The sequence below is a fragment of the Thermobia domestica genome, chromosome 9 (genome assembly GCF_964235325.1).
Source record: "Thermobia domestica chromosome 9, izTheDome1.hap1.1, whole genome shotgun sequence".
NCBI lineage: Eukaryota > Metazoa > Arthropoda > Insecta > Zygentoma > Lepismatidae > Thermobia > Thermobia domestica.
The window spans coordinates 104,199,578-104,213,071 of NC_137462.1; the positions used below are offsets into that span (position 1 = coordinate 104,199,578).

Here is a 13,494-nt window from a genome sequence, read left to right on the forward strand (position 1 = left end):
GAATTATATTATTAAATGTGTTTGGTGAGTAATTCTGGATAAAATTAAGTCAGAAATAAACAATACACTTCTTACAGCAATAATGTTGGACAAAACTACGGACATTGCAAAGATCTCTCAACATTCAATCGGTACGTGAAAGACGGCAATTCATGAAAGACATTTGGTTTGCAGATGTTACTAGTGATTGCACTGCGACTGCTCTAAGTGAGCATGCTTTCCAAATTATCTCTCATTTTAATTTTAAGCAAAAGCTTGTAGCACTAGGCTATGGATGGAGCTGCCACATTTTCTGGACATTTGAACGGTTTACAATCTTTTGTGAAAAGGTGTTTGAGTGTACTCACCATACACTGCTATCATCACAGACTCAATCTCGTTGTTCCACAGTATGTTAATCACATCAAGGAATGTAAAATATTTTTTAGAATAAATGGCATTCCAAATTTCTTTTCATATTCATCGAAACGCTGTAACGCGCTTGCTGAATCAGAAGTAACTAAGCGATTTCCAACGGTTGCCACTATAAGATGGAATTACAATTCCAAAATTGTGAATGCAGTAAATGAAAATCAAATAGAACTCTTACGGTGTTCTGAGAACATTGTAGAAGATTCAGATAATTGCGACACCGAAGCTTTCATGACTACAAAAAAGAAAAAAAAGAAACAATGTGTGAGTTATCATTGAAGGATTTCGATTTTGCATTTCTCCGCACGGATATACTATTCATCATTCTTTAAAGTAAAACCTTGGATGTGAAATATTGCATCCAAAAAGTACAAAAGATGGTATCTCAACTTAGAAATGCAAGAAATGATTTTGAGGACTTATAGAAAAGTAGAATTGGATGACAACGGGAACCTTCTAATAAAAGACGTAAAGTAGATGACTCAACAGATTCAGAAATTAAGTATGTGCGGATCTTCAATGACATTATTGATACTGTGATTTCAAGATCTCAGTGAGTTACAATTTCTTGAGTTGTTAGATTTAAAGAATTTTCAGTGCTTGAAATCTCGATTTCCTGATTGCTTGTTTTTGACCCTTAAGTCAATTTACGGGAGTTTTCTTTTTAATTTTAACAATTTGCGGAGTGAATTAATATAGGTTTACAGACTCTTAGATTTTTCAAATAAAACTGTGACTGAAATTATCCATTTCTTGAAAGAAAGAGGCTTGGTAGAAGAAGCATTTACAGAAACATATAAATTGTGTTATTTGGTGTCAACAATACTACTCAGGACCTCCACTCTACATCACACATTCTCTTCGAACCTAGTCCCCTGTGAGAAAAGTCACGGCACGCCACTGATATAGACATTTGATTAATTAATGACAATAGAAAATTACTTTTACAGTAGTGGTTGGTTGATGCTATTTGTTAAATAATTATCTACCATTATTATAAATAGTGGAAAATATATTTACTCTTTATTGAATCTTTCAGCGTTCATATATTTTTCAAAATTTCTGGGTAGGCCCGTGCTTACCCGGCCTACGGGCCTGAAGACCATTTTCAGGTCCAAATCCACTAAGAAATCTTTGGGATAATTAATTTAATATGTAATTAATGTTTGAAGGGAAGGAACCTGTCACAAGGAGAACTTAAGAATTGGAATTTGGCAAAAGTATACTAATTACGATACTCTGACCCTTACGAATTAATGGTTGCCTGATGTCTGATCTTCCAACCCACAGACAAGAACTACAGACCACCATGTATGTATGGCCTGTGCTTCCAACGCTGCCTTCACACTGATCTGTGAATAAACATGGTGGTGTTGCTGAACAAATTTCTGAAATCTTTGGCGGGAATGGATGTGTGGTATTCGTAGAAAGAAATTGACAGTACTAATGGACAATCAACAGCAACTAAATGAATAATTTCTCTCGTGAACCTACTGATAATATTGGAGTAAAATATGCCACGCATTAAAATTGATCGTATTGTTAGCTTTAGCAGCGAAGACACAGTAAGTAGGCATATTGGAAGAATGTGTCGTGCACTTTATTTATTTATATGTATGTATGATCACGGTAAATACATAAGAATGTACAGATTCATAATACGGGGACAGCTTTTCTTCGTGGAATATTATTGTCATGTTTTCTTTACTCTTACTGGCGCACACCAATACCACACTTGGGACAGGCGAGGTTGATGTTAGCCCGAGAAATATTTGTTCAAAAATTATAGTTCTTGCATGAATTATCTCCTACTGCCTTCTAGACTTAAATTTTCTTGGCGCCTGACCACCAATTTGGTATAGATTTATGCCTGCCAGCTAATGAACAGAAGTAACTGATCAAAAGTTACAAGTCGCCTGCTTGAAGTAATTGCCAGTTTTGGTTGATAGGTAAATTACAACACATTACGATATCATCCTATTTTAGAGGGGCAATTACATTCATGAAATATTATCTTTTGTTAGAACGAAATGCACTGTTGCATTAGAAAATGTTTCTTACGGCAGGTATTGCATTAGTGGGTGCAGATTGATTTTAGGGGGTTGAGTATAAAACGAACCAGCATGAAACACAAACCAACTTGTGTTCAGTGGCCACTAAAAAGTGCAAGTGCTGCCTAACCGAGTAAGAGCAGGAGCGTAGCATTGGCTTGGGCAAGAGTGCACTTTGTGCAGAACAACTGATTTTGTCACATTATTGACATGACGCGAGGTAGAAATAAGTAGGGTAGGGTCGGGTTGGCTTGTTTAACCCAGCTGCTTTTTTTTTTAAAAAGAGAAACCAACTGGTTTAAATAAAAAAAAACGAAAAATGTTCGTAAAGGTGTAAGTGTTCGTAAAATCTTGAACACATTTGTGGGTTATCACGTTTCACTCCCATGTATTATTCGTATTATATTTAGACCTAAATTCTCCACTCATTACTCGAAGAGATTATACTACAAAAACAACTTTGTTAAGTAAGTTTATGAATGTTTCTTCTGTGATTTTTTTTTATAGTTTATTATTATACAATTGCAATCAAAGAGAAATTCTAAATATTGTTTTGTTTTAATAATGTTGACTATTGATAAAATACATCGAAATGCTACATCTTTTGTATTGGGGGAGTTTCATGCAAACCCCACGAGAAGCATTTATTGAAATCAGAAGTATCTTTGGTATCTATTTATGTATAAATGGATTAGAGCCAAAGTGGACTCAAATAATTCGTATTTTTATTCACTTTTCTTGCTGTTTGCAAATTAAAAAAAGTCATATTTCTATAACATGGACTAATAAAAGTCGAAGTGAACAAACTTAAACAAAATTAGTTCTCCTGTACTTTGCAGTATTTTGAAACTGTCCATATGTAATTTTGTATAATGGTTTCACTTGTGCTACTATTTATCTTTTTGTCCTTCTGAAGTGACTCTTGACAACTATATTAACCAGTATGTAAAGACCAATACAACGTATTTTTATCAAAAGTCCTTCGTGAGTAAGTCGGCAGACGTATGGCATTTATGGCCAATTAGTCCCGGTTTCGAGTCAAAATGGAGGACAATTTCTCTCGAATGTAAGCCGAGAAGCGGTGTGGATTCCACTTTAAGCTTATGTGACCCCTTCCAGTATAACCTGGTTATTGCATAATAACACCAAGGCAAAACAAACTTATTTCTGTCCATATATGATATAAATAGATAGAGCAAATTATTTAAACCAAAAGGAACAGGTTTAAACCAAAAACCCGGGTTTTTGGGTCTTTTCAATAACAACCATGGTTTTTGTCAACCCTGAAATTAATAGAGTGTAATTGCTCGTGTTGCTGTTTATTGTATTGGTTCCTATGAATATTCTGCACAAATAGTCCCCATCAGCATCTACGACCTGCCAACGTTCTGGAAAGCTATGGATTCCATCACAGTAGAACTTAATGAGCCGTGAAGCGAAGAAGGTAAGTGCATTTTGCACCTCTACTAGTGGTTTGAACTGGCGTCCTCTAAGGTGATTGTCCAAGGAATGGAACAGGTGATAATCGTACGGCGCAATATCTGGGGAGTTCGGCGGATGCAATAGTGTTTCCTATCCAAGGCGTACAATGGTGTTCCGGGTCATTCTAGCCAGGTGGGGCTTAGCGATGTTCTGTAACAGAAGGACCTCTTTGCGATTCAGAGCGCTGGCTCCAGAGTTTAGAGTTTTTCTTGAACACGGCTCAACTGCTGACAGTACACAGTTGCATTGATGCCCTGACCAACTGGTAGCAGTTCCCGATGGTACGAGCAGTCCACCAAATACACAGAAAGATCTGGCTCCTCCCTCAGATGAGACAGCAAAGAAATACAGGTGTCAGCTCGCGTTGCCTTCTGGCCCGGAGTCAAATCATGTGGGACCCATCGACCAACTTGTAGTGGTCTCCAAGTTTATGGAGGCACTGCCGAATGGTTTCTCCACTCACACTGAATTGTAGCTCCAGTTCGTCACATGTCTGGCCACTGTTCTCCTCAATTGCTGCCTAAAGATCTTCATTTTGTACATTTGTTGGTCTTACGGCATGTGGTGCGTCTTCGATTGTTTCGTCACGGTCGTTAAACTTGTTAAGCCACCGCTGCACTGTCCGCATGGGCACGACACCCTCACCAAAGGCTTGGCGTATCTTCCGCCCCGCTGCAGGAGCATTTCACTCCAGTTTAAATTCGTACAACATGCACGCCCTTATGACGCTCTGTGGAGGTCCCATGTTCACTCTATCCTTACGCAAATTCACCTTGTAATTGTACAGTAAAGTTTTCTTAACAAATCTCGAGTAGTATTTTTTTGGCTGAAAAAAGGCTCATCAATTACTATGTACTGTACTTTTGTTTGATATGTTTCTTTTAAGAAAAACAATCATCTTATCTTTTACCTTTTACTTATCTTACCATTTATATATTATATATTCATGTCTGAGAATTACACAATGTGGGGAATACTCTGTACACGTATTGAAAATGGATGAAATATACACTTTTGGTTTGTGTGCGTGTTAGGGCTTCTGGAAATTTGATTTTTTCGCGATATTGGACAACCCTAGCTCTCAAACTATGTACTTTTCGCCATGGGTCCATATGAACTTTTTCTCTTATTTTGATGTGAGAAATCAGCTCCTACAGTTTGTCGGTATAGTTCATTAACACCCTGTATATAAAGAAAGAAAAGAAAGAAGTCCTGACTAACTGATCAAGCTCAGCCAAACCGCTTAATCTAGAAACTTGAAATTTTGACAGATCATAGGATTTGCGGCGTACGATATTACTAAGAAAGGATTTTTGGAAATGCAAATGGAAAAGGGAGAAGCAGGGTTAGCAAATATTATAGTAAAGTGTCCATGTATCTGAATCTCTGAAGGAAGAAACATGAAATTTAGTATGTGGACTTTGCATTTAAAATGATTAGACATTATTTAAAAAAAAAAAAAAAAAAATTCGTAGAAGTGAAGAAAAAAGGTGAAATTACAATCGTTATAATAAGATAGCCATATCTCGAAATTTCTTAAGATTGGAGTCATAGACGTATTTCAGCCGCTTTTTAATGTTGCTCTTAGAAGGAAAGAAAAGTTGTAGGAGTTGCGATTGCTATAATAAAATCCGTTAAGGTTAGAAACATGAAATTTGGTATTTAGACTTTATATTTAAAAGAGTTAAAGACGTGTTTCAGCACTTTTAGGTATTTTTCCTACAAGAAAAAAACGGGCGAGAAAAAAAATCGAATTTATATATCGTTAGAACTCAAGAAACAGAAGTCGAAAACACATTTTATGAAAGTATTTTGCATTTTTTTACTCTTAATAATTTAGTGACATTTTAGAGTGGTAAAGAAGATCGAATAACAGTGTGAAGACGTAGGTTTTTAACGAAGCCAGTATAGGTAAAAGACACAGGCAAGATTAATCAGATCAATATTTTATGGTTAAATATCAGATAAACAAGTCAGAGTACAATTCCTTTGCTACCAATATTATTTGCTTTCCAGAATCATCCTGCAGACAATCTTCTGAAGAATGATCCTAGCAAAAAATGGAAATGTAAACAAGGAGAGAAGCAAGCTGTTGTTGTGTTTCAGTTGGAGAAGGCCACTCAGATTAATTCGATTGATATTGGGAATGAAGGTTCTGCATTTGTGGAAGTATTAGTTAATCGTTCGGGAGCGCCAGATGATCAGTATGAGGTATGTAACTTATTACTGTCTTCCTAAGTATTAGAATTCAGCTTCTAAAAGTATTATAACGAGGATTTTCGGAGAAGTTGTTGATATTTAGCAATTACTTACCCTCTAAATACGTATACATTTTAAAAATGCCGAACAGTTTCGATTAAAGCTTCTTGTTTTCTTTAATGGGTTGGAAATTCTCACTACAAGCTCACATCACATCTCCTAACTCAACAATTACATTTTTTTTTCTATCACTGCCACTACAGAGATGAAGAATGTACTTTCCCATTCAGAATAATGACTTATCTTTCCCAGTTCTTTAAAAATACTTTATACTTGTTATTTTACTACAATTTCATTTGAATGCTATGCATTTAGTTTAGCGATGTTTCATTTTTTATATCTATGTTTTCTTTAAAAAAAAAATCTTTCATATGCTAATACTTCTTCGCAACCTCATTAATATTCTCATCGTTTATTTTGTTTTAAAATTTGTTCAGAGTATTTGGATGTATTCTGTAGAACATTCGAGTACCTGGCGACTTTTGATGTGTATTAAAAAACAAAAAAAACATACGGTTAAGAAATTTACGTTTCTTTGAGTATTATAATGTGTATGTTCTTTTTTTCTGAGCATAAAAGTGGCAATAGATTGGCGTTTATATCGTGATTAAAAATAGATGTTTCGATGCTGAAGTTTTGTTACCAATTGAATGAATTGGATGGTATCCAGCCTAGTATTGTAAAGGCCTGGAAAAAAACCGGAAATTTTGGGTAAAAAAACAGTTTTTTACCGTTTTTTCCCCGAGCGTGGAAAAAAACGGAAAAATTGGGAAAAATAGAAATTTTCGAATATTTTACTACATTATGCTTTAAAAATGAAAACTATTTTATATTTACTAGTTTACTGTTAATATTGAGTAGTTATGTTTCTTGTATTAGAATAGGGAAATTTTGTGGCAACAAATAAATTTGCACCGCTCCTTTAAAGTTAGCACCGTGATAGAATGGAATTATGGCTACAAAAGATAGAAAAATATAATCCTAGTTAGCTTATTTAATATAGACGCAATTAAATTACCTTAAGTAATCTTATAAAGTTACTGTGTTATAGCAAGGAAGTGTTAAAATAACAGGGCCAGAATCATTTTAGTTAACACCACTATATTAAAATCAAATATATATTTTATGAAGACACGTATCCTCCTTGTGCTGTATAAAATTTCCGGAAATTTTGAACCCATTAGAAAAAATCTTTTGTTCGAAAATATTGACAAAAGCCGAAAATTATAATTTAAAAACTATTTCTTCGTCTGATACTAATCTTATGTGCTGTAACGTGTCTGCAGCACAACGGATTTCGCTAGCAGAAAAAATACTTAAAGCAACAGCTTTTAATTTTACTTTTTAGTTTTCGGATAAAAAAAAAAACAAACAAAAAACTCTTTATTATTTACATATACGCACATACACCGCACGAGTGTGTAAATTTGAAGAGTGACAAATATATTAAAGAATTTAACATGTGAAATTTCCGTTCGTTTTTATTAAAGACTAGCAGAATACCCGTTTTTGGAAGGGGAGAATAAATTTCATTTTGTGTATAAAGGGCACCAAAACTGTCACCAATGAACTTAGGGACCCCAAAAACTATGAATTCGACACTAATGTCAGTTACTTTTACATGTCACTCTTCCCTTTAGGAGTAACTAATGGGGGCTGAATTTGGATTTAAACGGCATCGGAAGTGTCACTGTTCATCTCAGCTACCCCGAAAACTATGGATTCGACAGTAATATCGGCCATTTTCGATCATTTTTATATATCCACCCCTTCTCTCCCCCCAAGTTGCGCGCTGAATTTGGATTTAAACAGTATCGAAAGTGTTAATGTTCATCTCAGGACCCTGAAAAACATGGATTCGACACTAATATCGGCCATTTTCGATCATTTTTATATATATTTCCCGTCTCTCCCTCCCCCAAGTTACGAGCATGAATTTTGATTTAAACGGCATCAAAAGTGTTACTATTCACTTCAGCGCCCCAAAAATTACACTGTTCAATAAATTTTGATCGAAAGTGTGTAAATTCTTTAAAATTGCGATTTTTACATTCATTTAAGCATAATATGAAAGGAAATGATAATAGAAGAATTTTCTTAGCTCAGGTTGTGAAAAAAACGCCCTTGTACAACAGTAGCTGTATATATACAAATGTATTAATATTTATAGAACATTTAAGCAAAATCCTTGTAAAAACCTACATTTCACTTTTTTTTTATCTATTTCACTGTGATGTGATAAGCTGGGGAGTTAAGAAGTACCCTAACCTATAGATTTCTATACCCTTGTACCTCCTTTTTCAAAATTGCGCAAATACCAGTTTCACAGCGATACAGAAAATAAAGTAACCGTGGTCAAGTTAAACATTAACAATTCCGTAATAAAAATCAGTATTAACATCAAAACATGAAAAATATGTACAAATACCTTTTTGTGCAAGAACTACACTGCAATGTAGACAAAAGTTTCAAGTGAACCCTTGTACAGGATTATGTTTATTTTATTTTGAGCGTCTTCGCTTGGCTTGCCTTTTGAGGTTACATCTGGAGCATCCCTTGCAATAGTCCAACAGTAGTTGGCCAATATGTTAGAATTCCACTTTCCCTCATATCTCTTCTCCATGGCTGTAATATCCTGATGGAAACGCTCACCATGTTCGTCACTTACTGCTCCACAATCTTCGGGAAAGAAGTCTAGATGTGAATGAAAAAAGTGGAGTTTCAGAGACATATTGCAACCAAGATTTTCGTAGCACAATAACAACTTTGCTACCAGTTGTTTGTAATTTGTTGCTCGGTGTCTTCCCAAGAACTGTGAACAAACACTCTTCAAGCTTTCCCACGCAGCTTTCTCCTCACCTTGGAGAATTTCGTCGAACTTGTGATCTTTGAATAGTTGCCTAATCTGTGGCCCTATGGAAACACCCTCTTTAACTTTGGCATCACTTAATCGAGGGAATTGTCCTCTTAGGTACTTATAGGCCTCATCCTCTTGGTTCATGCTCTTAACAAAACTTTTCATAAGACCTAATTTAATATGTAGAGGGGGAAGCAAAATTCGGTTACGATCTACCAGTGGTTCATGCTGCACATTTTTCACTCCCGGCTGAAGAGTTTCTCTGGTACTCCAATCACTTTTGCGGTAATGAGATCCACGATCTCTACTGTCCCATTCACATATAAAGCAACAATACTTTGTATACCCTAACTGCATACCTAGCAACAGTGCTATTACTTTAAGGTCACCACAAATGAGCCACTGAAAATCGTAATATTTAATGGCTTGAAGTAAACGTTTCAAGTTTTCATAAGATTCCTTCATATGAACTGCGTAACCTACAGGAATTGAAGGAAGTTCATTTCCAATATGTAAAAGCACTGCCTTTAAACTCACCTTGGACGAATCTATAAAGAGCCTCCACTCCGTAGGTTCGTAATTAATTTTAAGTGCCCTCATGAGACCATTTACATCTGTACATGCCACAAGTGTGTCTTCCATAGTAAAAAATGAAGTGAACATCTTCTCCCTATTCCGATATACTGAAATATTTACTTTTTCCTGCAATAAATTTCATTGCTTTAAGCGTGACGCTAAAATTTCGGCTTTGCTTTTCGAGAGGTCCAAGTCTCTGATTAGATCACTTAGTTCCTCTTGAGTAAGTCTATGTGGTTCACATGAAGGTTCTTCTACAACAAACGTAGGGTCCTTCGAAGCACTTGCTTCAGGAGCTTCAACTTCTTGATCATCATCAGAAAAAAGATCGTATTCTTTAGGTGGGTCAGGAACAGGTAGTCCTTCTCCATGTGGAACAGGGCGCATTGCAGAAGAAATGTTAGGATAGATCAAGGCCCGCTTCTTCTTCGTGGAAATTCCCTTCTTGACGGAAGGAACCATACAAAAATAACAGTCTCTGATGTGGTCGCTTGGCTCCCTCCAAATCATGGGCACTGCAAAAGGCATTGAGCGCCCCTTCCCATTAATCCAGTTTCTTAGATTGCTGGCACAAGTGTTACACACAATGTGGGGTGCCCAAGATTTATCTTGGTCTCCAATTTTACAACCAAAGTAATATTGATAGGCTTTTCTTATTAGTGGTGTTATAGTTTGCTTTTGTGAGGAAAATGTCACTTCCCCACACACGTAGCAAAAGCTATCCGCACTGTTTACACAATTTCGCGGCATTTTTGTTTATTGAAATCCTCAAAATGTCACTTGAAATAGTTCCGACAACTATTTAAAAATATACATTCGAAGTACCAGTATTTTTGCGTACTTGTAGTTGTATTTTTATGTCTTGCACTACACAAACGTCACACCGAAAACGCTGATAACTGCACTAAACCTGTCTTTTCTAAGAATAGCAGAACACTACTGAGATAAGGAACACAATGAAACCAAGCGTTCATATAGTTTCTCCAGTGTTGCCGGATCAGTGTAACATTTTACCCCAAACGAAGCGAATATATTTATTTTTAAAGCGTTATTATTAGACATGCCTGTAAAACGAAAAGTAGAGCTAATATTCGAAAATAACCTTCAAATTCGTGATCAGCACCACAAAATCAATAAGAATTAGCTGATTTTGTTCAATTTACATTTTCGTTGTTGAACAGTGTTATGGATTCGACACTAATATCGTTCATTTTCGATCATAGTTATATATCTCCCTGCCTCCAAGTTGCGTGGAGAATTTGGATTTAAACAGCATCGGAAATGTCACTGCTTATCGCAGCAACTCCGAAAACTATGGATTTGACACTAATATCGGCCACTTTCAGTCATTTTTATATATATATCTCTTCCTACCCAAATCCTGAATTTGGATTTAAACGGCATCGGAAGTGTTGCTGTTCATCACAGCAACCCCAAAAACTCTGGATTCCACACTGATATCAGTCATTTCCGATCATTTTTTTATATATCGTCCCCTTTCCCCTCCCTAAAGTTTCGGCGTTGAATTTGGATTTAAACTGCATCAGAAATGTCACTGTTCATCTCAGCGGCCCTGAAAACTACGGATTCACACTAATATCGATCATTTGCATCATTTTTATATATATATCTCCCTCTTCTTCCACATAAATTTGGATTTAAACGGCATCGAAAGTGTCACTGTTCACCTCAGTGACCCCAAAAACTAAGGGTTCGACACTGATACCGGCTATTTTCAATCATTTTTATATATATCCCCTTCCCCCTTCCCTCTCCTGATTTTTATTTAAACAGCATCGGAAGAGTTACTGTTCATCTCAGCAACCACGAAAACCATGGATTTGACACTAATATCGGTCATTTTTGATCATTTTATGTATCTCCCCTCCCCCTCCCGCAAGTTGCAGTGCTGAATTTGAATTTAAGCTTCATCGGAAATGTCACTGTTCATTTCAACAACTCCGAAAACTATGAGTTCGGTAATTTTCAATATATATCTCTGAACTTCCTTCCTCCAAGTTGCACTTTTAAAGTGAAATGGTAAAATCCATCCCAGGCCCGAACCACATCTACGTTGAAAATTTTTATCGAGATCAATCTGGTGGTTCAAGAGTTGTTAAGTTACAAATATAGTCACTTTCATCTTCTAGATAATTTGTCGCACTAGAAAACAGGTATTCGTTTACATAAAATTTTGTACATAAAGTTTATATAAAAGTGTATATTAGAATATTAAACAATAGTAATTATATGTTTAGTGCATGAGTATTAGTGAAATTATCCTACTGCTCTCCCCTTTAAGTAATTTAGTTTAAAATTAACAATATTTCACCAGATCAAAAAGCACATTAAGAACTCAGTTTCATTTAAGAGCTCTATTTGATGCAACCGTAACGTTTCATGATGATAGATGTGTATGCGATTGTAAAAAGTTCTGTAATTAATGCACAACCAGGAGTAAACGACTAAAAGGCACATAAAGGAAATGAGTTCCGACTATTAATTTTTAAGAATAATCACAACAGTTTTATTTTCGAATGCCTCTTTTTTTAATATTCACAATATTGAAATTTCTCAATTTACATTTTTCACGCGTTAAAAAAATAAATAAATAAATAAAACGCTACTAGTAAAACTAACCTAATAAAAAGATTTTTGTTATTTTTTCAATTTTTCCAGAAAGAAACCGAAAAAGAAAAACTTTTTTTTTACCAGCCTGTTCAAAATTTCCGGAAATTTTACAACACTAATCCAGCCAGACTAGACCAAGTATCAATTTTTGCGAAATTGAGTTACTCATACCAAAGTATAGGTAATGATGTGAAATTTATCTGGCAAAGTAGACCAGCTATACTGTTATTCAAATAGACACAATTTGAATAACAATTTAGCAGGTCTACTTTGCCAGATAAAAACTCACGTCATTACCTGTACTTTGGTATGAGTAACTCAATTTCGCCACTGATATCGATGATGTTCTTAATTCGAAATAGCAAATAATAAAGCTCTTAAAATGTGTTGCTGGATCAAGATAAGAATGAAATTCATGCTAGTAGATTATACTCTCATACACTCTAAAAAAAAGAGCTATGCCTAAATTTATTGATTTCAAGATATCTATTTTGATTCTCAATAATTTTTGCAACATGATCCTGTTATTTTAACTAATATGCATCACCTAACTCTGGAAGGTGGTTTACTTTTATACCAAGTGGAAGAATAAATAAATAAACACATGCTGAATAGTGCAATATTTGTAAAAATCGACAAGCTGCCGAAAGTGGGAAAATTTAGATTTGGAAGTGCTCTAGCTAGATTTCTAAGCTTAGATAAGAAAAAAAAAAAAAATCGTGGAATTTGTTCATTTTTTCCTAAAAAGTTTATCATCCCACGACTAGGCCTTTTGGGATAAAGGAGACGAATGATAACTGAAAGTGGATGATTATGGAGTTAAATGTTTTGTGCTCTCCCACTGGGAATCGAACTTGGAACCACGTGCTCCAAAGGCACAAGCGCTAGTCACTATACCAGCGCTCATTTTCTCAATATGCATTAAATAGTCAATTTCTGGTACTATTTCCGTGCCCGAAGGTATCAATTTGTAGACTCTGGTGAAGAAATATTTCCGAATATTCGATTCTGTTGTTTTCGTCTTAAGCTAATTCTTGTCCATTGTTTTCTGTACCATGAGTTTGAAACTTGATTTTTCCTTTAAGATAATAGAAGAAATCGTAATTGGCGCCCAAACAGAGATTTGTGATCTTTCAAAGAACTATGGAAACGAAAGATTGTCTCTGATAATACTGTCTTCATTTATATGTTCCTGAACTATACGATAACTGTTCCCCCAATTTTAAA

At 35.4% G+C, this 13,494-nt stretch overlaps 1 protein-coding gene across 3 annotated transcripts in view; it reads left to right on the forward strand.

Annotated features, from left to right (window-relative positions):
- The first annotated feature begins 1,568 nt into the window (after positions 1-1,568).
- The window catches only part of XRCC1 (DNA repair protein XRCC1), a 166,545-nt gene continuing 154,619 nt past the window's right edge, over positions 1,569-13,494 (forward strand). Inside the window, exons 1-2 of one of the 3 annotated variants that reach the window (XM_081771653.1) lie at positions 1,569-1,976; positions 5,961-6,155. In XM_081771653.1, coding sequence (XP_081627779.1) covers positions 1,926-1,976; positions 5,961-6,155 — 246 coding nt within the window. In that variant the 5' untranslated portion in view covers positions 1,569-1,925. The remainder of the gene's footprint in view (positions 1,977-5,960; positions 6,156-13,494) is intronic. The other 2 variants (XR_014133065.1, XM_081771654.1) reach the window with 2 other exon arrangements.